This window comes from Chaetodon trifascialis, chromosome 9, assembly GCF_039877785.1.
Source record: "Chaetodon trifascialis isolate fChaTrf1 chromosome 9, fChaTrf1.hap1, whole genome shotgun sequence".
NCBI classification, from domain to species: Eukaryota; Metazoa; Chordata; class Actinopteri; order Chaetodontiformes; family Chaetodontidae; genus Chaetodon; species Chaetodon trifascialis.
In genome coordinates, this window is record NC_092064.1 from 29,389,258 (window position 1) to 29,413,945 (window position 24,688).

Here is a 24,688-nt window from a genome sequence, read left to right on the forward strand (position 1 = left end):
GAAACTATAAAAGAAACTGACCCATTTAACATCTAAATTACAGAAAACACAATAAAAACAAGCGAAAAAGAGAAAAACTGCAGGATGTTTCATCAGTGTGGATTTACTTCAGTAAAAGTAGTAATATCACAGTGTAGAAGTACTCTATTACAAGTCAAAGTCCTGCTTTTGAAATGGAGTATTTGTACCACATCCTGTATACTTGTACTTTACCGTGAAGTAAAGCTGATGTGTGTTACAGGTGTGTGTAGAACATGAGAGCAGACTGTGAGTTTCATTATGTTCAGTGTTTATTATGTTTCTGCAGATCTGCATCTCCAGCTGTTTGTAATGCAGCTCTCTGATTGGACGAGCAGAGTGGCGACGCCCCCTCAGGACACACAGTTTTCAACAAGCTGAGTTTATTCTACATCAGATCTACTGTTGTCTACTGCACACACAGATGATTACACAGTGGAGACCCTGACACACACACACACACGCACGCACGCACGCACGCACGCACGCACGCACGCACGCACGCACGCACACACACACACACACACACACACACACACACACACACACACTTCTGCACTTGTGAGGACTCACTGACAAAACACTCCAAAACCTCGAGCTCATCCAAAATGTCCTCACAATGCAAACACGTCCTCACTGCGATGGTTTAAGAATCTGGTCCTCACAAAGATAGACGTACATCCCACACACACGCACACACACACACAGAAACAGAAACATCTTTGGCAGGAAGCAGCTTCCTCTTCTGCTGAACACACAACGACACACACACAGGAGCTGTGCAGGATTGGACAGTGATGTCATCATGACAGTGATGTCATCGAGAGGTGAAGCAAACACACACACACACACACACACAGACTGACAGCATACAGTGAGAAACTAAGTGTAATATGTGGATTTTCAGGTGAGCGGGCTGACAGCGCCACCTGCTGTCAGAGTCAGTGCTCTGAACAGCAACACTGAGGGATTATGGGTAATGAAGTTGAGGTAAGGTCTTTAAACTAACATGATGTTCCTTTTTTCATCTGATCTGCCTGAAACTCTCTCCTCTTCATATTCACTGCTGCTCTTTGTCGTCTCTCACGTTTCATCTGATCCTCCAGCTCGTCGGTCGAGCTCGAGCAGCAGACGGAGTCCAGAGTCGTTCACGGTCTGTTTTCAGCAAACTGATAAAAGTACAATTTCTGGATTCAGTGAAAGATAAAACTAAAAGTGTTTGAGTTTTAGTCACAGACTTCAGGATAAAAGCATTTAACTTGTTCATCTGTTGCACGCTCCTTTCAGTTCCTGAACGCCCCACGCTCCTTTCAGTTCCTGAACGCCCCTCAGCTGTCATGTCAGGGCTGTGATCTCAGCGTGAGGACAGAAGGTGTTTTATGTTGAAGAGACCTGTGAGACGAATCTGTGACTTTACTGTAAAATTAAGGTCGACTGCTCTGACGTCTGATGGACTTCATCTTCATCATCGTCATCAGAGCTCGACAAACAGCTGATTTAAGGCGCTCATTGTAAGGCAAAGTCAGTTTCAGAATAACATCTAATCGTTAAGGCGCTTGTTTTTCTTCTCACTCATGTTAATTAACTTTGATTAATTAACACAGAACTCTACGGCCGGAGGTCAGCGGAGGGCGGATGTGTGTTCAGAACAGCTGACACTGTGAGGCTAAATCCCTTAGCTTTGACCTTAAAGCTGCAGATAATACTGATTTCATAAAAGGTGCTTTTAATGACTTTAGGCAATAATTAACAGATCAATTCATTTTTCTATTTCTTAATTTCACACAGCAGCTGTAATCTACTAAAACTCCATTTTCATTTAATTAATTAACGCAAAATTTGGAGTGAACCCTTGAATTTGCACCTCAAAATAAAAATTTAGGTCCACAAGGTGCAAATTAAGGGGTAATTAAGAAAAAAAATCTTCTTTTCGTACAAGTAAACAGCATTAATTTAGTTTTGCAGTTAAGGTAATGTAATAATACTTAAAGGGGATAATTAAGGTAGAAATCAATGAATAAGACTTTTTCAGTGGTGTTGAGTTAAGGGATCTCTGGCGACCAAACAGTTCGATGAAGGTGTTACTTGTTACATTAAGGATTCATTAAAAGGACAAACAGTCACTAATTAACAGTGAGCTCCACAGGTTGTTGGGCGAGCAGCTGTGTTTGGGTTGTGGTTTCATGCTGAGTGGTTTGACAAGTTTGACTAATGAACATAAACATGTTTCATTCCTTCATCTCTGACATCCTTTCACTTTAAATTCCATTAATTCACCCTTTCATACTGACGTAATTAAGGTCATTTTTAAGGTTAGTGATTTAAGGGGTTAGGGTTAGATTAGGATTAGATTATCTACATGGTTTAAGAACCTTTGAAGGAGCGAAAAAGCCTTAAAATGCACAAAATAGCATGAAAGCATCCCTTCATTTATAAATGCTTGAGTGACGTTGGAAATTCAGACAGTTTTCACGTTATTTAGTCACCTTAAGGTGTTTCACTCCTTAAAAAAAAACATTAAACCATGAATTAATCAATCAAACCCCAAATCTACCATAATCTGTTAATTCATTGATAAATTAAATCTGTCTTGAACCCCAGAACTTGCGCCCTAAAACGTCCGTAATTGAAAAACATATTAGATGACAGTTTCCTGTTGAGCCACGCGGCCATGACTGATGATGTAATAGTTCAACTTTGTATGAGGTCATCACAGTGATGTCATCAGAGAGAGACTTACAGAGCTCTTTCATACAACAGACGACACACACACACACACACACACACACACACACACACACACACACACACACACACACACACACACACACACACACACCAAAGCCCATTAATAATAATCAATAATGGTGATAAAGCAGAAATCAGCAACATCGTCCCATGTGGCTTCATCACCACCTTCATCATCATCATCATCATCATCATCATCATCATCATCATCATCATCATCAGTCCTTCATGTCTCCGTGTGAAGTCCACTGAGTCCATTTAGATTCCAGACAGGAAGTCAGTCTGATCGTCTCTAATTAACAGATTTATATTAACTGTAGATTAAACCTGCGACACCCATAACGAACACCCGAGCACCTCCTCACCTCCTCACCACCTCACCTCTTAATAAGTTCAAGATAAACTGCTGATAATTAACAGACCGAGGTCCTCTAATTAAGATGCTAATCAGCCGGTTAATTAAGAAACTCACCTGTCAATTAACAATCTGACTTGTTAACAAACTAAATGTTTTTTAATATTTAACAGATAAGCTTCCTAACTAACATACCGACCTGTTCATTAAAGGACTGACCTAATTACCCCCGACCCCCTCTGACCCTATCCTCTTCAGTCTGTCTACCAGACCTCGCAGCGCCTCCCAGTGTTCATGGGTGTCCCTGCGGGACAGTTGAAGTGGTGGCTGAAGTCCGGAGAGTTGGCGAGCGTGCCGATGACTCTGTATCTGGGTGGGCTGTGGGGGTCAGTCACCAGGCCCTCGTGAGCGCTCTCTGGTGTTCGAACTGAACACCACACCTGAAAAACACAAACGGTGGACTTTGTTAGAGCTGAAGATAGGTGGCAGGAAGTGCGGTGACAGACGGAGAACAACACACTACAGACATCCAAGATCACCATCAAACCTGAGTCACTGTGGATCATGGTCGGAGCGTCAGCACATAACATCGGGACAAGCAGAAGATCATAGAGGTCAATAAAAGGAACAGAAGTGGCCCCAGTACAGAACCTTGTGGGACACCCTCACTGTGTATCAACAGCGTCTCACCTGAGCAAATCCCACAAAGAAGAGCTGATCATTGGTCAGGTTGACGGCAGGGAGTCTTTTCTCCTCTCCACTCCTCTGGACCCATGACCGATAGGCCTGAGGAGAAACCATCATCTTATCATGTGACGTCCTGTTACCTGAGACTAACACCGCTCAGACACTTTGGCTCACGTTGATACTAACATGGTACGCTGCCTTCAGGCCTCCGTTGTCGGCGATGTTTTCTCCGAGCGTCTGTTTTCCGTTGACGTGCTCTCCGTTGACCAGGTAGCGGCTGTACTGATCCACCATGCACTCTGTTCTCTGACGAAATGCTTCCACCGACGAGTTCTGCCACCACGGCCTCAAGTTACCTTCTTTATCATACTCACGACCTGACGACGGGAGGGAGGACATCTTAATGAACAGTGAACAGTAACCCTTATTCTCTCATTCTCTGTCACTTGAAACACCTAATCACCACCCAGACAGGCCTGTACTGAGACCAGGATGGTTGGACTGTGTCTTCATGAGTCCTCACATTTACATCCATGCTCAGAGTCTCAGAGTGCAGTGAACACATCATCTCCTCCAGCAGGAACTGAACATGTGACAGGAAGTAACCAGGAAAGCAGATCCAGACTCACCCTGATCATCGAAGGCATGTGTGAGCTCGTGACCCATCACGACCCCGATCCCACCAAAGTTCAGTGCCCTGAAAACACAAGCACAGAAGAAGGTTCTCCAAAGGCCTGAAGAGTCCAGAACCCAGACACTGACAAGTCCTGAGTAAAGTCCTAGAGGCTGCAGAGTTCGTTACAGCCACATCCTGATGATTGAGCTATTCACAGTCTGAACAGTAGAGGGTCTAAACACGCAAAGTTTGTCCTGAGGGTGGCGCCAGAGGAAAGATGACGGTGTCATTCAAAATCGAAAGGGTTCATTGGCTGAGAAACAGAAATGAGTTCAGGAACTTTCGTTTCACAAACAATCTAGTCTGTTTGTTGTCAATACAGATGTGGTTTGTATGAGATCCAAATAATGTCTTCTAATGTGAGGACACATGACTGTCTCTGTTTTACAGGAGTAATAAGTCCCTATAGACAGGTGGACACACAGACAGGTGGATATAGAGGTAAACAGACTTGGGGTGGTCGTGGGCGTAGAAAGGAGCTTGTAGGATCCCAGCAGGGAAGACGATGCCGTTCTTAGTGGGCATGTAGTAGGCATTAACTGTAGGAGGAGTCATACTCCACCTGGAAGAGGAGAGGAGGGAGGGTGGGAGACAAGGAGAGGAGACAAGGACGGGAGAGGAGGAGAGGAGTTATTTGATGGTCCTATCAAAAAAGGCCAGAGGTCGTATTCACAAGTGTCTCCAACAGTCGTCTTCAGATCTCAGAACTGCTGAGGTCATAACTGCTCTGTGATTGGTCAGCGGTGCCACCGACCCAATCAAACCTCTTCTACCTTTGCTCGTTTAGAGTAACATGAAGGTTTGTGAATACAACCCCTGGTTAGTGTGCGTGTTTGTCATTATGCTGGTGTGTATTACTGCTCTTCATCATTATTACTGGTCTTTGTTGGGAGTCTTCCTCAGCTGATCGGCCATCACTCGGGATGAGAAGTTGTAGAAGTTCAACATGTTCTGGAAGAAGCTGTCCTCCGACACTTCATACTGAAACACATAGCACATGTTAGCCATGGTTCTGAACAGCAGGGGGCAGCAGAACATCACCTGATGATGATCAGCATCAGCATATAAACATCAGCCTCTCATCTACCTGTCCCCTTTTTCTACCTGTCTGCAGGTGAATGAGTGATGAACGACAGCTGTCACTCACCCCATCATAAACATCGTCCAGCTCTTTGGGGTCCAGGATGAACTCTGGGAAACCGATCATATCGTAGATCGCATCTGCCTAACGTGGGACAAACAGGAATGGTTAGAGCAGTCAGCAGCTGTGATTCTACCTGTCCGTCCAACTGTCCTTCCACCTGTCTGTCTACCTTGTCTTTGGCAGCCTGTCTGGTTTGGTCGTCCATCCAGCTGAGTCTGTCCAGAGATTCTTTAAATGCTGAGCGGATCTCATTAATCATCTCCTCGGCCTGAGTGAGACAAAAGGACGGGTGATGAACCAGACCAGACCAGACCAGACCAGACCTGGATCAGGTCCAGGACAGTCTATCCCTGCTGGAGTAACCAGATAATGGTCATTATTCCTTCAGGTGTAAACAACTCACGATCTCTTTGCTGTGTTTGTCAAAGGTCGCCTTGACGAAGAGCGCTCCCAGAGCGAAACCCAGAGTGTCATCAGTGTTCCCAATACAGGTCTGCCAGCGGGGGGTGCAGGACTGCAACAGACCACAACCAGTTAAAACCAGTTACAACCAGATGCAGACACTCAGTACCAGTTACAGCGAGGTCCAGGCCGAGCCAGTTAAAAGGTTGCAGCAGACTAGACAAAACCAGTTACAGGCAGCTAGAACCAGTTTCCCCTTATAAACCTACACAGGTGAAGCTTCCTGGGTCCCAAAACCAGTTAGAACCAGTACAACTGTTTAAAAGGAGAAAGAAATAGAACCCGTTATTAGCCTCTCTGGTAGCACCAGCAGAGACAGGGGCTTCCTGCCAGTTATTGGAACCAGTCAGAGAACTGGGTACTTCAGTTAGAACCAGAAACTGCACATTTAAACTGGTTAGAGCCAGTTAGAAGCAGCCAAACACATAAAACCATCACAGCCCAGTGGACACATTTCAAACTGGTTACTTCCAGTTAGAACCCATTAAAGCCAGTAAGAAGAAATGGACCGACCAATCATAGTAAGTGTAGTAGTTATACCTGCTGTAGTAAAAGAGAGAATCATATCAGTAGCAGTACCAGGAGTAACAGTCATAGTATCTGTCATATTTATAGCAGTACCAATAGTCACAGTGGTACTCCTTGCAGTAGTAACAGCAGTAGTACATGCAGTATAAGTACCTTCTTGGTCCCATAGAGGCTCTCCAGCAGTTTGTCCTGAGCGTTCTCGAAGCGCTGATCCAGACTGGCCACACTCTTCTGAACCAGAGTCCACATCATGTAGTTATTCAACAGACTGAAGACAGACAGGCACACAGACAGACAGACAGGTGGTCAGAGTGGGACGACAGGTGAGAGGCCGAGGTATCTGTGTCAGTGGCAGTGAGACAGACGGTCAGTGATTGTTTCTGACCTGCGGTCGGTCTTGTTGATGAGTTCAGACACCTGCTGCAGGTACTCTCTGGCGTACAGGACGACAGGCTCGGTGTCGTTCAGCTCCAGAGGAGACAGAGAGGACAACAGGTAGTCCAGCCAGTCCACGGCCGGAGCCAGCAGCTGAAACACCAACAAAGAAGAGACCGTAAGCACAGATGTTTGCAGACTTCAAACAGGGTCTCTAAAAACTGGACGGCTGGTCCAGATTAAGGTGATGAGTTCACTTCACAATCTGCCTGTTGGATTTCTCAGATTCCCTGTGGACGATTTTGTCCTGATGGTGGCGCTAGAGGGAAAGTAGGTGGCAGGAGGTTTGTTTTACGGAGTGGACAGGTTCAGTAAAGTCAAGTAAAACCTGGATATACTCAACTAACTTTTTATTTGTTTCTGCTCAGAATGCAATAAATAAACACACAGAATTAAATAAATAAATACAGATTAAAAGCAGTAGAAGAAGAACTCAGGTTTTCCTCTGAGGGCATAAAGCTCCAACAACCTGGCCTGAGAGGCAAAACCAGGAGCAACGAGTGCTCACTGTAATAACTGTGTCTTCTTCTGGACTATCACTGTGGACCAGATCTGTCTGTCTGTCCCTCAGTCTGTCTCCGTCTGTCTCAGTAATCCTCTGTGTGGGAGCAGACTGCACCACCCAGGGGGGAGACGCTGAGATGAAAAACTAATCCCTGCTGTCTGCTTCTGCTTCAAAAAGTGAAAAACTAAAAACTGGAGACTCTGCAGAGAGAGATAGTCCAGCGTCCACATGTGGACAGATGCTTATGGATTGAAGTTTGCTCAAGTTCATTTCTGCATTCGTCATCTTTTAATCAGAAACCTGAGAAAGTGTTTTTACTGCAGATGGAAAGAGTTCTGAGAACTTTGACTGACAGAAAACTAGAAAATCTACAGTTAATAAGAGGAAAGAAAGTCGAAAGTCTCAGTGAAGACATGGCAGCCTCTCCCGACTCTTTCATAGCCGTCCTGGTTTGTGTCATTGAGAAAAATAAAGCTGCAGCTGAAAACAGTTTGTGGGAAGAAATGAAGGACACTTCTGTCTTTTTACTTCATTTATTCGATTCTACTTGTTTATGAAATCATCGTCCAGCTTTCAGACGTCAGAAGGAAAATCAAAGCAGACTGAACAGTTTCAGTCTCCAATTCATCAAACTTCATCTTGTCTCCTGCAGACAGAGGGCGCTGTGAGCTGAACAGCTGCTGGTTTCTCTCTGATCTCTCTGTCTTTTTTCAGGCTTCAAGGCCTGAATTAAAGATGAAACCAGAGGTGGACGCTGGCCTGTAGAGGGCGCTCTGCTCCGAAGACTGATGTCTCTTCATCAGTCTCCATAATCAATAATGATTATCGACAGCGTCACTTGGACATGAATGAATTCAGCACCGGAAAGACGGAAACTCATCTGAGGCCTCCTTCGTGTTCATGTCAGCCATGTTTACATAACAACCTGTTATCTAACCTGTCGCTCTGCACAGAGATGCAGGCACATAGCAACAGCTCTTGGCAACAGTTGCCATGGTGACCCCAAAAGCATCTGCAACCCTGAAGGACGGAGAGCTGCAGCAGAGACAGAGACAGACAGAGACAGAGAGACTGTGCTCTGCAACACAACATCAGACCAGTGCGATTGATGCACCTTCAATCCTGCAGATGCTCATTCCAAAAACCAGGTCAACACAGATTTTGTTGTTTTCAAACCGAACAGGTGACTCACGCAGGCCAAGCTGTGCAGCGGAGTGCTCAGGTGATGTTCACCTCACCTGTAATTCAGCGATGGTGACCTTGTGGTAGATCTTCTCCTCGTCTCGCCGTTGGTCCTGCGGGACGGTAATGTTGGCAAGTGCCGTCTCAAACTCCAGAATCTGCTGCATCTGGAGCTGAGTGGAGCTCCTCTCCCCCCCGAGCAGCATCCCCAGCTCCACCATGTAGTCCAGGTACGCCACCAGCACCTGGAATTTAGGTAAATGTCTCATTTCTTTCATCAAACATCTCAGTGTCATAAAGATGACACTCTGAAACTTCCAGCTGCAATGACAACATTCTCACCTTCTCATTGGCTGTCTTGTTGAGGTAATAGTCCCTGGACGGCAGAAAGAGCCCTGATTGGTCCACCTGGGCAGAGAGAGAGAGAGAACAGGTGAGATCATCAGGACCACAGATCATCACAGATACTTCAGCTGTGGCCCGGTTCACAGTCTAGATCTGTCTGGTTCTGGTTCTGAGTGGTTCCAGTTGTGGTTTACCTGGATGACGTTGCTGTTGGAGTTTTTGGGGTCAGCATTGACTCCGACACTGAAGAAAGGCTGAGCTCTGTATGGACCAGAAACCACCTTGAGAACCTCCATGAAGTTGTCCTTCTCCCAGGGACCCGTCATGTTCCAGCCCCCGATCTACAGGTGGACACAGAGTCCAGATGTTCATCACAGGACGGACACACTGACGGTTCACATACTGTTAAATATGGACTAGAACAGAATAAAGTTTCATCTCTTTTAAGACAAGACGCCAAATTCTACATCTGTTTGCTGATGATGCTCTCCTTTTCATTTCAGACTGTTTCAGTGATTTTCATCCTTGTTTGTAGATGCTGTTAATCTCCTAAACTTCACATTGAGCTATAAAGTATTTCACGAGAAGACCCACACAGGACCTTCGATTCATTTCACTAGCTGCATATGTCAGAAATACTGAATGACATCGAAAGCATTCCCAGAAAAGATTAAAGCAAAGTTTCTTGGATAAAAGGCTCATTTTCAGCTATGATGACTTCCACAAACAATAAATCCAATCTTTTTTTTTTTTAATGATTATGATCATGACTTTCATGGCTGGACTCACTGAATAATGAGCCTAATTCGACCTACTTCACTGGTTTTATGTGACTCCTGTGGATTAATGACATATATATTTACCTTGATTATACACCAGGTATTCATATCTCATACACAGATCACCTGTGTGCTCCTCTCCTCCATCTGCTCACCTCTGTTGTGAATAAATAAACCTGAACTGAATTCTAACTCAGAAACATCAGAAACTGACCTGAACTCGGATAAACTGGAGCACTTTGTTAGATGCTGTTTTACCTGAGTGAGGCGGTTACCATGGTGATGAAGCATATGCTGGTTACCTTGGCGATGAGGTCTACGAGAGGCTGAGCGCCGAGCTCCTCGATCCTCTGTGTGTTGAGGCAGGACAGGTAGTAGGACTGAGTCTTCCTCTCTGCCTCGCTGCTGCCGTTAAACGTCCCGTTCTCTAAAAAAAGAGCAAAGTCTCACGTTTATATTAGACGTCCCTGCAGAGGAGTTCAGGAGGAGCAGAGAGGAGGAGGAGGAGGAGGAGATCTCTGATCTTTAATTGATGCTCTCTGCTGTGTTTGTGTTGTTGAGTCTGTCACCGGTTAAATTCATCAAACGTTTTCCAATAAAAGTCAGAGCTGAAACCAAGTAAAAAACATCAAAACCATTTAGTCAGCTGTCTGTACGCCTGTCTCTCTCTTTCTGTCTCCACCTGTCTCTCTCTCTCTCTCTCTCTCCCTCCCCCCTCCTGTCTCTCTCTCTCCCTCCACCTCTCTTTCTCCCTCCGCCTGTCTCCACCTGTCTCTCTCTCTCTGTCTCCACCTGTCTCTCTTTCTCTCCCCGCCTGTCTGTCTCTCTGTCTCCACCTGTCTCTCTCCCTCTGTCTCCGCCTGTCTTACCCAGCAGGTGTTTGAGCAGCGCCTGGTTCTGCTCCCAGATGCTGTTGAACGTGGACCAGCGTGATCGTCCGTCAGGCAGCGGGTTTTTCCTCATCCAGCCTCCACAGGCGAACTGGTAGAAGTCCTGGCACGGGTCGGTGCTGCGGTCCATCGCCTCCACCATCTGACTCGCCACTGTGACGCACGCCTCAGACAGGCACAGGCCATGCCCGCTGTCTGCAAAGCATCATGGGAAGAAAAAACAGAGAGTGAACCAGAGGAGTCAGAAAAGAATCTGCAGGGGGAGAAAAGAAAAACGGAGACATTATTTATAAGAGATGAGAGAAGAGACACAAAGGAGTAATGCATAAGAAGGGAAAAAGACATGAGGAGAAAGGGAAGCAAAGAAGGGCTGAAACAGGAGGTAGAGAAGGAAGGGTGGAGACAGGAATGAAAAAGGATGGGGAAACAGAGGAGGAGACAAGGAGAAAGAAAGGAAAGGAGGTGGTAGAGAGGGATAGGCAGGGGATGCTATCAAAAGGAAATGAAAGAAAGGAAAGGAAAGAAGGAGGAAGGGAAGAAGTGAAGGAGAGGAGGATGATGGGAAGGATGGGTGGAGGTAGGAAAGGAAGGGAAATGATAGGAAAGGAAAGGAATGTGAGGGTAGGGAACAAACTGGGAGGCAGGGGAGGAAGGGAGGTGTTAGATGTCCAATTGAGGGCAAGAGAGGAGGAATGAAAGTAGGAGGCAGAAGGAGAGAAAAAGAAAAGAAAGGAAAGAAGGCAGGAGGAGGCAGAGTGGGAAAGAGGAGGTACAGAAGGATGTATAGGGAGAATTACAGAAGGGAAGGAGGAAGGAAGCAAAGGAGGAGGTGGAGGAGGAAAGAAGGAGGTAGAGGGGGAAAGGGCGAGGTAGAGGAGGAAAGAAGGAGGTAAAGAATTATAGAAAGAGGTAAATGAGTAAAGAAGGAGGTAGAGGAGCAGAGAAGGAGGAAGAGCAATAAAAAAGGAGATAGATGGGTAAAGGAGGAGCTAGAGGAGGGCAGACAGGGGTAGGAAAAGGATGGAGTCAGACTTTGTGTCGTATATTGTTACCTGAACTGAATCCTAGTCCCAGGACCAGCAGACAGGCCAGCAGAGCCAATAGGGCAGCCAGCAGAAGGACTGAAAGCAGAACCTCCAGCTGAGTCCTCCTGCCCAGAATGTCCACACCTCCCTTCCTGAAACCCACCTGAGAGACAGAGACACAAAGGGACAGAAAGAGAGACTGAATTCAAACTGGACAATAACCTTCCATTTACATTATCTCAAGCACAAATGCAGGACTTGTCTCCTCCTGGATCTCACACCTAAATCACCAGAACATCCTGGATGCCCAGTTTATCCAGACCACCTTCTCAGGGAGGCCTTATGGATATCTGAGCCCCTCACCTGGTCTCTAAGGTGGAACCCTAAGCCCCTGCCCAGGAAACTAATTTCAATTGGATCCACTATCTCACTCTTTCAGTCACTACCCAGAGACCAGAACCACAGCTGAGGATGGGGTCCACAGGTGAATCTGGGGCTTCACCTTCAGGATCAGCATCCTCCAAACCACACCACAGTATCTGCATTACTACAGATGATAAACCAACCCTGGACAGAGCCACTTGAGCTTCTTCAGTCAGGGTAGTAACTCACTTGTAACCCAAGGGGAGAGGAGGTCATGACCAGAAGAGGCCAACAGAACAACATCATCTGCAATGATATGCACCTCCAAACTGGGCCCCAGTTATGAGTGCACATAAAGAGTCCCTCTCTGTGGATTCCCTGGACTTCTCTGACACCACTTTTTCGTCCTGTGAGCAGTGGCCCTCCGACACTCCTCTGCTGATTCAATCACCTCTTTTGATAACCAGCCTGTAAGGACTCATTCTTTGGCTTGATGGCTTCTTCTACTTCTGGTGTCCACTTGCAGCTCCTTTGGTTGTTTCCACAACAGGCAACAAAGACCCTCTGGCCATAATTAATCCACCATAGAGCTTTTGATCATGTCCCCAACTTCCTCAAGAATACGACAAAAATCCCACCAATCAGACCCCACCAACAGGAGCCTCACCAGATCTTCCCAGTTCACTAATTCAGTCCGACCTCCTCTCTTTACCAAAGTGTCCAAGACATACAGCTAAAGATCTGATGGCACAACTACAAAGTCAATCACTGACCTTTGGCCTCAGGTGCTCTGGTTCCAGGTGCCATTTTTGCTCCAACATGGTGTTCGTTATGGACAATCCATGAAGAGCAGAGATGGAGCAGCGGTGGCAGCTTTATTGTTTGAACGTGTTGAAGTGTGAGAGTTTGATCTCAGGTTCAGATGCTGCCGGCCATTTCTCACCATCAACCCTTAATCCAGGTGTCCGTGTTGTTGTCCACCTGCTGACACCACCTTCAGGACCTTCCCTGAGGACTCCACCAAGGCTGGGTACTCTGAACTGCTGTTTGAGACGTCGAACTCCTCACATCTGTAATGCTTTAGGCGGAGGTTCAGCCACCAATCAAGAGCTCAGCTATTGTATGGACTGGACGACATGTTGGTGCTTTCCTGCTCACTGTGTTCAGAGAGAGCAGGTCAGCTAAGATAAACCGGACTGTGCCAGGTGACGTACCTGTGATTGGCAGAAAGTTTGAGGGATGTTTGCTGTTCTTCAGAGTAAGTTAGTCTATATGTGGGAGTCAAAGCGAGAGGCTAGTTCAGAGAGCTAACATCAGCAAAGCTCTGTGGTGACCAATCAAATAGAAGCAAACACACATTAAAACACTTGAAAAATGAAGTAGATGCTGCTGTGAACAGTCAGTGTCATAAACCTCTGAACATCTGGTGTCTGATAAACCTTTAAACACATCAATCTGTTGCTCACGCTGGACTTCCTGGATCAGATTTCAAGCCTCCTCTGCAGTTTTAATGCGGAGCAGATTTCAGCCTGAACGCCTCCTCCTGACATGTTACAGTACATTAGATATCTCTGAGCCTCCGTTACCAACGCCGCCTCCTTCTCCTCCTCCAGAGAGTTGACATTTGTTGTTCCAGAGTTTCTGACTGGCGGTGCTCCAGACCCCCCGCTGCTCCTCTCTTTGTGGCTGGTGGCCCCATTTTGTGTTTGTAGTCTGAGCCCCCCAAGGTCTGGCTCAAGGAGTGGGCTCTTTGCTGGGATTCAAATCTCTGTGAGTCCACCTGGGACCAGTTGGCCATGAAAGAGTTCTGTCCTCAGCTCAACCGAATCACTGTCCTCTCTGAGTCTTTGTCTTTTCTGTGGCTATTCTGTGTGTTTGCTGCATTCACTGACCTCCACTCTGTCAGGAGACGAGGCCGCCTCATCTGGAGCGTCCGACACTTCCTCCTCCTCCAGCGTAGTTCGCTTGTAGTTGGACATCTGTGGAGAGTGAGACAGATAAACAGACAGACACGCTGTCAGTAATGTCCACACTAATGCAGACAAATTAGGAAATTGTCCAGATAAATCTAATTTGCAGGGCGGAAACAGTAAACAGGAGTTTTCAAAGCGCAGCCATATGATCATCAATCTTCACAAACACGTGTTCATGTGAAACCTGTCTCTCGTCAAGTGTAAGAGGAGGAGGACAAGACAAGGGGGACAAGACAAGGAGGACAAGACAAGAAGGACAAAACCAAGACGCAAAAGCTGTCACAAAGAAACATTAAAGCTGTCCAATAGGACATCGCTCTGTGCGACTGCACACGTGTGCCGACGGATCTGATTTAGCAAACATTAGCACGTTAACATGCTAAACTCAGTGAACAGTGTGAACATCACACTAACTACACGTTAGCATGCTGATGCTAGCATTCAGCTCAAAGCACATCTGAGCAGCTAGCACGGCAACAGACTGGTTTCAGCTGCGTCTGTTAGCAGGTCCGTCTTCAGGCTGCTGCTGCGCTCTCTGGGTGGTGTAGAACTGCTGATGGTGTTAACCTGCGTACTTCACTGCCTGTTGTTTCTATTGATCTCTGCATGTCAGTATTTATTATTCATTGCTGATGCCTGTGAGCTAAAACTCTCCTCTGGGACATGAAGGCTTTTCTCTGATATCAGCTTTCAGCTCGACTGTTTAAAACAAGCTTTTCCATGAAATACTGATGTTTGAAAGATGTTTTTGGGTCCACGGCAGTACAACCTTCATCTTTTCTTAAAAACATTACATCGTGAATCAACTCTTCCTCGTCCTTTTTGTGCAGCCATGTGCATTCAGCGTTGTGAATGGCTGCTAAACTTCACAGGAAACTCAGACTCAGTCAAAGTAAGACAACATTGAAATGACGAAAAGTCTCCACAGAACAGTGAAGTGTGCTTTTAAACAAACCAGATAAATCATGTTAATCAGCTTCAGCTGCTGAATGGATGCTGTCACCGTCAGACAGAGCCAGGCTAGCTCTTTCCAGTCTTTATGCTAAGCTAAGCTAACTAGCTGCTGGCTGTAGCCTCAGAGATGTGATGGTATCGATCTGTACGTCTAACTCTCAGCAGGAAAAGGAGAGGAGAGTTTGTCCAAGTGGAAGAAGAAAAGCAGAGTGAATGAGATGAAAACATGGATCCTTTGCTGCATTTGAAAGAAACACGCAGCGATGAACGTAGAAGAAGAAGAAGAAGAAGAAGAAGAAGAAGAAGAAGAAGTGTGAAGGGCACTCAGAAACAAAGTCTGGAAACAGCTCAGCATGAGGAGATATTTAACTGTGATCAAATAAATCTCTGCTTCCTGTGTTTACACTCAGCTCCTCTCTCTCTCTCTGCAGGTCTGTGTCGAGGTCTCTCGCCCCCCCTCCCTCAGTCATTGTGTGGCAGAAATATAAACAGTGCAGCACCCCGCCCTGCCGGAGGAGCACTCGCTGATCCTGGATCAGTCACAAACACTGTTTATAAGCTGCGGAGGTTCACGTTGTTTCAAAGCCTCCTGCGCCACATTTGGTTACCATGGCAACCACTGCGGTGCAGAGCGGCTGATGCTGCCGCCGTTAGCGTGGCTAGCATCAACGCTCTACTGATGAAGATCGCTGCGTTTGGTCCAGAGCAACATGTGACCTCTCGACCTTTCATATGGCCAAAAGTATGTGGACGCGTCCTCGGTCCTTCTGCGGACCCCCCCACCCCCCACCCCCCACCCCCTATCACTGAGGAGCTCACACTGCACTTAAATCACCTCCTGAAGTTGATGCCTGTCAGCATGAAAAGATCCAAACTGATGGAAGAGCCTGAAGCTCTGAGATCAGCTGCAGGTGGGTGAGCATCACGCTCAGAGTCCGGCTCGGCCCTGAACTCCACACCCGGCCCGAGAACTGGACCTCTCCGTGACGGCGTCTCAGACAGCAGCAGCAGGTCTGCCTCAGTCCTGGTCTGGAGGGGGACAAGTCTTCCTGTCCGTCCTCTCTGCAGTCTCACTGTCCTGCTGCTGCTGTCTGATGGTCCTGCAGGAAACCAAAGGTTTCCAACTGTTTCCTTCCTCGAGACCCTCACTGAAACCTGTCTCTCTCTCTCTCTCTCTCTCTCTCTCTCTCTCTCTCTCTCTCTCTCTCTGCCAGTGTCTCTCGCCCGGCTCTGTTCTCTTTAATTGATGACGCACACAGAGGGGGAGAGAGGGGGGAGTGGGCGAGTGGGGTTGCTAGGAGACAGGAGTGTGTGTTATATCTCTCTGTAGAGGGTGATGTCAACTGTGTGTGTGTGTGTGTGTGTGTGTGTGTGTGTGTGTGTGTGTGTGTGTGTGTGTAATTAGATAATGTGTGTGAATCATCTCCTTTCAGCTAATGGAGTTCACTGCAGCTTATATAACATCTGCCTGTCTGTCCTTCTGTCTCTCTGTCCCTCTGTCCGTCTGTCTCTCTGTCTCTCTGCTCTGGCTGTGGAATCTGTTCTTTTGTCCCCTCACAGCCTCCGTACTCTGAACACTGAGCTCAGCCACAAACACTCAGCAAATCATCTGTTTCTCCACAAGAAGGTGAGTTAGCTTAGCTTAGCATAAAGACTGTAAGCAGGGGGAAACCGCTAGCCTAGCATCACAGGAAGAAAAACCACCTTCCATCAGTTCTTAAGACCAACAGGTAACAGCCACTAAGACTACATGTCTGTCTTTACACCTGGTCCAGAGACAGACCCCGTCACAGCGTGAGGACACCTGAACAAAGCACCTGAACCATGAAGCTCATAAAAGAACTGAGATCATCTGAAGAATGAGTCCGACGCAGCGCATTAAAGCTGCTCTGAGGAGTTTTTAATGACAACAAACGTGTTTGCTTCAGCGTTTCCCACCAAAACTCGTGGTCGTGGTCGTCCAGGCCGGACAAACGTGACGCCTTCTTCTCATGAAGGTTTAAATCGGCTCTGAGGTCAAAACGCTCCACAGGGAACCAATCGAAGAGCAGAACGGAGGAAATGCCGAGAGATGAGCCAAGAGGCTCCGCCTGCAGGTCGTCACCATGACAACCGCTCCATTCCCACCTCCCGTTCCTGAGGCGACGCCTCTGTGACCTCTGACCCCTGACATAAACACAATACAGGACAAAGACAGACACCTCCCCCAGCCTCCACCTGGTTTACTGCGCCCCTCCTCCACCTCAGACCAGCAGAGACCGGTCTGAGTCCAGGACCTGAAACCACCGAGTGACGATGACAACGATGATGATTACAATAAAGACATGATGAAGATGAAGGAGGTGCAGGTGGTAGATTTGGATCTGCTGCTCAGACCGATGAAGACGACAAAGATGAAGAGGATGGTGATGAGGGTGATGAAGGTCAGATACAAACAGCAGCGGCGGCGCTCGGAGGCGCTTCGGTTTGTTTTGTTGCTCAGATGGAAACTGGGCGTCTTAAGACAGGAAGTCACAGAGCAGCAGACAGGAAACAGTCAACCCTGCCCATCCCAACACACACACACACACACACACACACACACACACACACACACACACACACACACACACACACACACAGTACCAGCTCACTGGGAATGTTCACACAAAGAAAATCAAACCGTTGAAGAAAACTTGAATTCTTTCTTCTTAAAATCATTAAGTACTTTCAGATTCTTCTTTTCTGTTTTCGCTCACATCAAACTGAGTGCTGGCGAGACAAAACGAGACACGAGAAGACGTCCACGCGGACTCTTCTGTCCTGCAGTGACTCGTCCCGGGCCCTCGCGGGGCCCCGGACCTCAGCTTGGGAACCAGCAGCAGCTCGTTTGTTTTATTCCAAATTAAAGTCTGCAGACGTTAATGAAGAGCAGCTGCTCTGAGCGCAGTACATTCATGTACAGCTTTGAGGTACTTTTACTTCTTCTTCCCACTTCTACTGCAGTACATTCATGTACAGCTTTGAGGTACTTTTACTTCTTCTTCCCACTTCTACTGCAGTACATTCAAGTACAGCTTTGAGGTACTTTTACTTCTTCTTCCCACTTCTACTGCAGTACATTCAAGTACAGCTTTGAGGTACTTTTACTTCTTCTTCCCACTTCTACTGCAGTACATTCAAGTACAGCTTTGAGGTACTTTTACTTCTTCTTCCCACTTCTACTGCAGTACATTCAAGTACAGCTTTGAGGTACTTTTACTTCTTCTTCCCACTTCTACTGCAGTACATTCAAGTACAGCTTTGAGGTACTTTTACTTCTTCTTTTCCACTTCGACTGCAGTACATTCAAGTACAGCTTTGAGGTACTTTTACTTCTTCTTTTCCACTTCGACTGCAGTACATTCAAGTACAGCTTTGAGGTACTTTTACTTCTTCTTTTCCACTTCGACTGCAGTACATTTCAGAGGAAAATACTGGCCTGACTTTGCAGATTCAGGTTGTGACATCATCGTCGATGAAACAAACCAATTCAATTCAGTTTTATTTGTATCGCGCCAAATCACAACAGAAGTTGTCTCAGGACACTTTCCATACAGAGCTGCTACACACCGAGCTCTTTATCTACAGAGAAACAACAATTCCAACCAGCAGAATGAACACATGAATTTATCAACAACAATAACAAAAATACACAATACTTTATTCTGAAAGGAGCCATACTGCATTCTGAGTACTTTTGGTACTTTAAATGTATTTGAAAGTATTAACAAAATACTTTTTGTTTCTTCAGCTTTTCAGAGTAAACAGCTGATCTGACGTTAAACCCTTAACGTGACGACACGTTGGAGTCCGACCAATCACAGCTCACCGTCCTTCATGACCTGTGTGATGTCATCAGAAGGTAAACAAACATGGCGTCTGAAGCAGTGTGTGTGTTTCACAGTTCCCCCTCGCAGCATCAACACCATCGTTCCTCCTTCACCTGCTTCACAGGTGAAGAGCTCTCCACGCTCCTATTGGTCAACGTCACCAACACGTTGTGGAATTTATCCGAGTCAAACTTTCGGTTATCGCCGCCATGATTCCTCAGACGGAACAAAACCATCAGCTGTTGGCCCAGACCGACACCCTTCAGACCAGATCCAGGACCAGCACCCAGAGATGCCTTGTGAGATGTTCAATGAACCTTTTCCAGGAACAAAGACCACAGCCGACAACATCCCGCCTCCACACAGGTATTTAGCTCACCTCATTCATTTCCCCTTCCACTCTGTCTTTGCACCCATTGTGGACCGTCGTGGACCGTCTTGGACCGTCATGGACCATCGTGGACCTGCTCTCTGGTCTTCGTCTGGAGGACTGTGAGCTCTTCTCTTCAGGCTCTGTGGTTGTAGACGCTCTGTAGTTCCAGTGAAGGCCTGCTCGTCGGCCGCTGAGGTGAATGAAAGGCGTCTTTGTCAGAATCAGGTCGGCTCTCGGCGTGAACATGGTGGATGTGTGACCATCAGCTGATCTGCACTCAGTCACATGGTTAGCCGCTGGGCTGCAAGCGCAGGTCACATCCTGCCTCTGACCGCTGAGGAAGGTTCGGATGTATTTCCAGTGAACTTCTCATCAGCTCGCCGCCTTCAAACGCTGAACTTCCTGTCTTTTAGCGGACACGCCATAGATGATAGAAACAGGTGGAATTCGTCCTCAGCCTTTGGTTTTTATTTGGCTTTAGGCCGATCAGGTCTGTCCTGAGGAGGAAGAAGAGGAGGTCGTGTGACATAAAGAGTCGTCTCCTCTTCAGCGTCTCCACCCGATCCTTCAGAGGACAGACCGGTTTGGTGAGTTCAGAACTCAACAGGCTGATCCACAATCCTGCAGACTGCCTGAGGAGACGAGCTCAGGGGACACGAAGCCCTCAGGTCAATACATCAATCTACACATATTAGCACACACACACACACACACACACACACACACACACACACACACACACACACACACGCGCACGCACACACACAAACACACACCCGCAGACCGATCGATCAGCTCGTGATCAATTAGTGTCAAAACCTGTGACGACCAGTCAGCTGCTGTGTTCCAGACACCTCCGCTCAGGTACTTCTACCTGATTCTTTGAGCCACTTTGTACTTGTACTACAGCTCAGAGGGAAGTACTGCACTTTGTACTCTGACAGCTTCAGGCACTGAGTGACAGTCGACCAATCGATCAGTGGATTGATGGGAAATCAATGGAAAACATTTGAGCCTCTGAGACGAGCTCCAACAGCGACGTCCTGCTTTGACATGAACACATGGACAGCAGTCACAGGGGACACTTTACTGCACTCAGTACTGCTACTCTCAATACTCCAAGTACATTTTCCTCAGTGTACTGCGAGCTGGGACAGAGCAGCAGACGCTTCCAGCTGATGATGGTTTACAGGTGTGACCAATTAAAGGTGCAGGTGCTATAAATAACACACCTGTGTGTAATGACAGCTGTGGTATGACGAGAACCACACCAACATAAGTACTGGTTTAACTCTTACACGCACACACACACACACACACACACACACACACTCACACACACTCCGGGGTTTGGACTCCAGATGCTGACTGCTTGCCGCTAGTGACAGGTCAGGTCATGTGACTGCCTCAGGTGAGCACAGGTGAGTTCAGGGTCACATTCAAACGTGAAAGCTGCGTTCAGAGACTCTGAGTCCCGCAGACGACCATCGCTGTCGTTCACTTCCTGCCTCGCTCGCTGGGCGTGGCGTCATGTGACCCTCTCGCGCTGAACATCGTGTGGGAACCGTCTGTTGTTCGTGCTGCGCCGAGCTGCTCGTCCTGTTCAGCCGCTTCACGCTTTGCTTTGCGTCTCGTTCTGCTCGTTGTTTCACCGTCTGGCTGAAGGACAGCTGCTCGCCATCAGCGACACGTGTATGTGATGATGATGGTGATGATGAGGAGGAGGAGGAGGAGGATGATGGCGCAGCATGAAACACATAAAATCTTTTTTTGTGTCTCCACAGTGTTCCATCGTGAGGTTAAATTCAAATGCTTTTATGGTGAAGGCAGGAAGTGATGTCACAGCATCGTCAGCAGCTCTACACATTAATGTTCCAGTGAATCAGCCAAATGTGATGTTTCAGTGATGAAGAGGAGGATGAGGATGAGGGTGTAAACAGTCATGAACAGGACGAAGGCCTTCCTTCCTGTGATGATGCAGTTTGAGTTCAATCGAATCAAACTTTATTCTGTTAACAGCAGTTTGTACAGGAGCCCTGAAGGGACACACTGTGTCCACGTGATTCAGCAGCAGTTCACACACACACACACACACACACACACACACACACACACACACACACACACACACACACACACACACGTGTCTCGTTTTGGTCGACAATCAAAACCCAAAGTTCAGTAAAACACAAAAAAATCATCAGAAAGACGTTGACGAATGAATGAATGAATGGATGGATGAATGGATGAACAGACGAATGGATGGATACTGTGACCTCATGCCTGATTCTCTTCCTGTTTCTCACTCAGATTAACGAACGTTAAATAATCTGAAACTTCTTTTCATCTTTAAACCTTTGAAAAACATTCTCTGGTTTCTTCTTCTGGTTTCATATTTGTGTTGTTGTTTATTTTCTTTTGCTTTGACTTGACTTTGTTTATTGTGTTTACAGGAAGTCTCTTCTTCTTCTGTGGTCAAAATAACACATGAACAAATTTTTTTTTCACTGCTTTTGGTGAAAAACTGCAGATTTTCTGCTTCCTGTCACAATGCAACATGTTTCCTCATTGATCAATCGGCCTGTTTGATCAGTGACGTCAGCAGAAAGCGAAAGTTGATTTCAGGCCTGAAAATGTTTCGCACACACGCACTCGCGCGTGCGCGTCCGCACATCTGTCTGCAGCAGCAGCAGCATCACACAGACCAATCACAGCAGCCTCAGCCGATCAATCACAGTGATTGACAGGTGATCAGCATCGGCTGCGCAGACTCCAAGCACATCGACCTGGGACGCACAGGGGCGCGTGGGCGGCGTGTCACGCGTCCGTGCGCGTGCATGTTGCGGATGTATGCATGTTTTCTGTGTGTGTGTGTGTGTGTGTGTGTGTGTGTGTGTGTGTGCGCGCGTGTGTGTGCGCACGTGTGCGTGTGTGCGCGCGCACTCACGGTGTTCCGGAGGTCCTGCAGCGCTACGCTCATCCTGGAGCTCCGTCCCCGAAAACAGACCGCTACCGACGGCCGCTCCGCCGGCCCATCCTCCCCGGCTGTCCCTCCGTCTGTCCTCCGTCCGTCCGTCTGTCTGTGTCCGCCCGTCTTCTTCTTCTTCTTCTTTTTCCTTTTCTTCTTCTTTTGTCCGTGCAGCAGCAGCAGGAGACTCGGGAGGTTTTTCTGTTTTCTCTCCTCTCTCCCCCTCTCTCTCTCTCTGTCTGTCTCCTCAGACCCCGCCCAACATCCAACCAGCCTCTTCCTCTCACAAACAAACACACCCCGAGACACAGAAGGCTGACGTCATGCACACGGCCCTACGTCACCTCCTCCAGCTCCTCGGTATCATCAGAAACCGAAGCTCTCTGCAGCTTCAGATCAGACCTGTTTGACTGACAGACGAGCATCATCGTCATCATCATCATCATCATCATCATCATCAGCTCACAAACCAGCAGATGATTGATGCTCTGAAGTAAACCTGGTGAAAGTGATGTTCATGTTCCAGGCTGACTGCAGTATTTTTATATACTTTAATATTCAACAATACTCCTTTAAAAATATTTTATCGTATTAGTTCAAAGTAGAATTCAAAGGTTTACAGCTAAACTCTCTGAATCTCTTTGGTTTTCGACGCTAAATAAAAGAAAAAATCTGCAGCCGGAAAGTCCAGCAGAGACCGTCCAGAAGCGATGAACCCAGAACCAGAACCAGGTCCAGCTCCCAGGACAGGAAGTGGGACCTTCGCAGACTCAGCGTGACGTGTCAGAAACACGACGTGAGCCTGAAGACCAGTTCAGCCGGATTGAACGGCCCAGACCGAGCGAGACAACTGGAACATTCACGCAGGAGAATGAAAACTGGCCCAACTGGTTTCAGTCAGCAGAGGAAGGATCAGAACAAGCCCCACCAGTACACACACCCCGATCGATCGATCGATCGATCGACCTCATCATCATCTCACCATCTGACGACCCCTCGGCTTGACCTGCCGACCCTTTGGAGGGGCCCGACCCCGACGTTGGGCCCCTCAGGCATGAACTAGCTCACAAAGTATTTAAAGTACCTCCACCTGCAGCCGCTCCACCTGCGGCCGCTCCAACTGTAACATGCTGCTGCAACCTGAAGTCACAGAGTGGGAGATCAGACGCAGGAGACATTTCACTGCACACACAGTACTTTTACTGCATGGAGCTGACTGTACTGCTGTACTTTTACTGCATGGAGCTGAGAGTACTACTGTAGTGATATTTTGACGACATGTAGTTAGTAGTACTTTCAGGTATCAGGCTGATACTGCAGTGATCAGTCATTATCACCACATGATCAATCACAAAGTGGCTTCAGTGAATGAATGAATGAATGAATGAATGAATGAATGAATGAATGAACAAGCTTCCTCCTCGTGCTGTTATCAATGACTTCATGAGAAAAACCAGCATGTTTCCGTCCTGCTGCACTTCCTGTTTGACTTCCTGTCGGTGTGTCAGGATGAGGACGCGCTTCATGTGAAACGTTGGCTCGCAGCTCCCCCTGCTGGCCGCACGCACGCACACACACGCACACACACACACACACACACACACACTGAAGTGTGTCCAGATATTCTGTCAATACCTGTGGAATATTTCACAGGTAGTTTTTCAGATATTTCAGTAGTATTTTTGCACATATTGTTTCTGTTAAAGTATTTGATATTTTACTAATATTTGTCTGATATTTGTCTGATTTTTTCGGATATTTTTCCTGGACTGGTTCAATGAAGTGTTATGTCCCAGACTAGGGGAACCAGGACACAACACAAAAGGGCTCCCCTCTTCCTCCCAGCTCCCAAGAAAGGCCGGTCACAACTTTCTGCAGTCTAACAAGGTTTTTTATTTATTTCATCAAGTAGCAATGGCGTCGGGGAGGGCATGGCCAAAATAACAAACAAAAGACTTCCATTTTGTCGACTCTTACCTGTCCAAAGTAAAATAAAATAAATGACAAAACTCTAATCCTCCCTAACCCAAAACAGGAGAAAACAAGTAAACTTAAACGGCTTCCCTCCCCTACAGCTACTCACCTCGTTAGGATAAGTTAATATTATTAATAGTATTTACAATAATCACAATACCCGGTAACGAACACACACAACTCAGCCACCGGCCACAGCGGCAGCAACACCATTTGACAGAGGGAGACGGTCCACCGACCTCCCCCTTAAATAGCAGCACCGGCCAATCACGCCTCCCCACCTGTAATAAGGGCAGAGAAAGAGCAGAGCACACCCACACACACCCACATACACACCCACATACACACACACATACACACATACACACACACATACATACACACACCCTCTTGTGCCCAGGATGACACACAGCATCCAGGATATACTAAACAAATGCACTAAATCATAACAAT

The 24,688-nt window shown here is 47.1% G+C and overlaps 1 protein-coding gene across 1 annotated transcript; it reads right to left on the reverse strand.

Moving 5' to 3' along the window:
• Positions 1-272: 272 nt before the first annotated feature.
• Positions 273-22,564, reverse strand: ece2b (endothelin converting enzyme 2b). Its single transcript, XM_070970011.1, has 19 exons — positions 22,241-22,564; positions 14,035-14,121; positions 11,807-11,942; positions 10,734-10,949; positions 10,167-10,291; positions 9,280-9,426; positions 9,083-9,148; positions 8,797-8,985; positions 7,004-7,146; positions 6,772-6,886; positions 6,032-6,142; positions 5,798-5,896; positions 5,632-5,709; positions 5,362-5,465; positions 4,936-5,046; positions 4,438-4,505; positions 3,995-4,185; positions 3,812-3,907; positions 273-3,561 (listed from the first exon to the last, which is right to left on the reverse strand). Exons 1-19 carry the CDS (start codon positions 22,271-22,273, stop codon positions 3,385-3,387), a joined length of 2,292 nt encoding a protein of 763 aa, XP_070826112.1. The 5' UTR covers positions 22,274-22,564; the 3' UTR covers positions 273-3,384.
• Between the last annotated feature and the right edge of the window lie 2,124 nt (positions 22,565-24,688).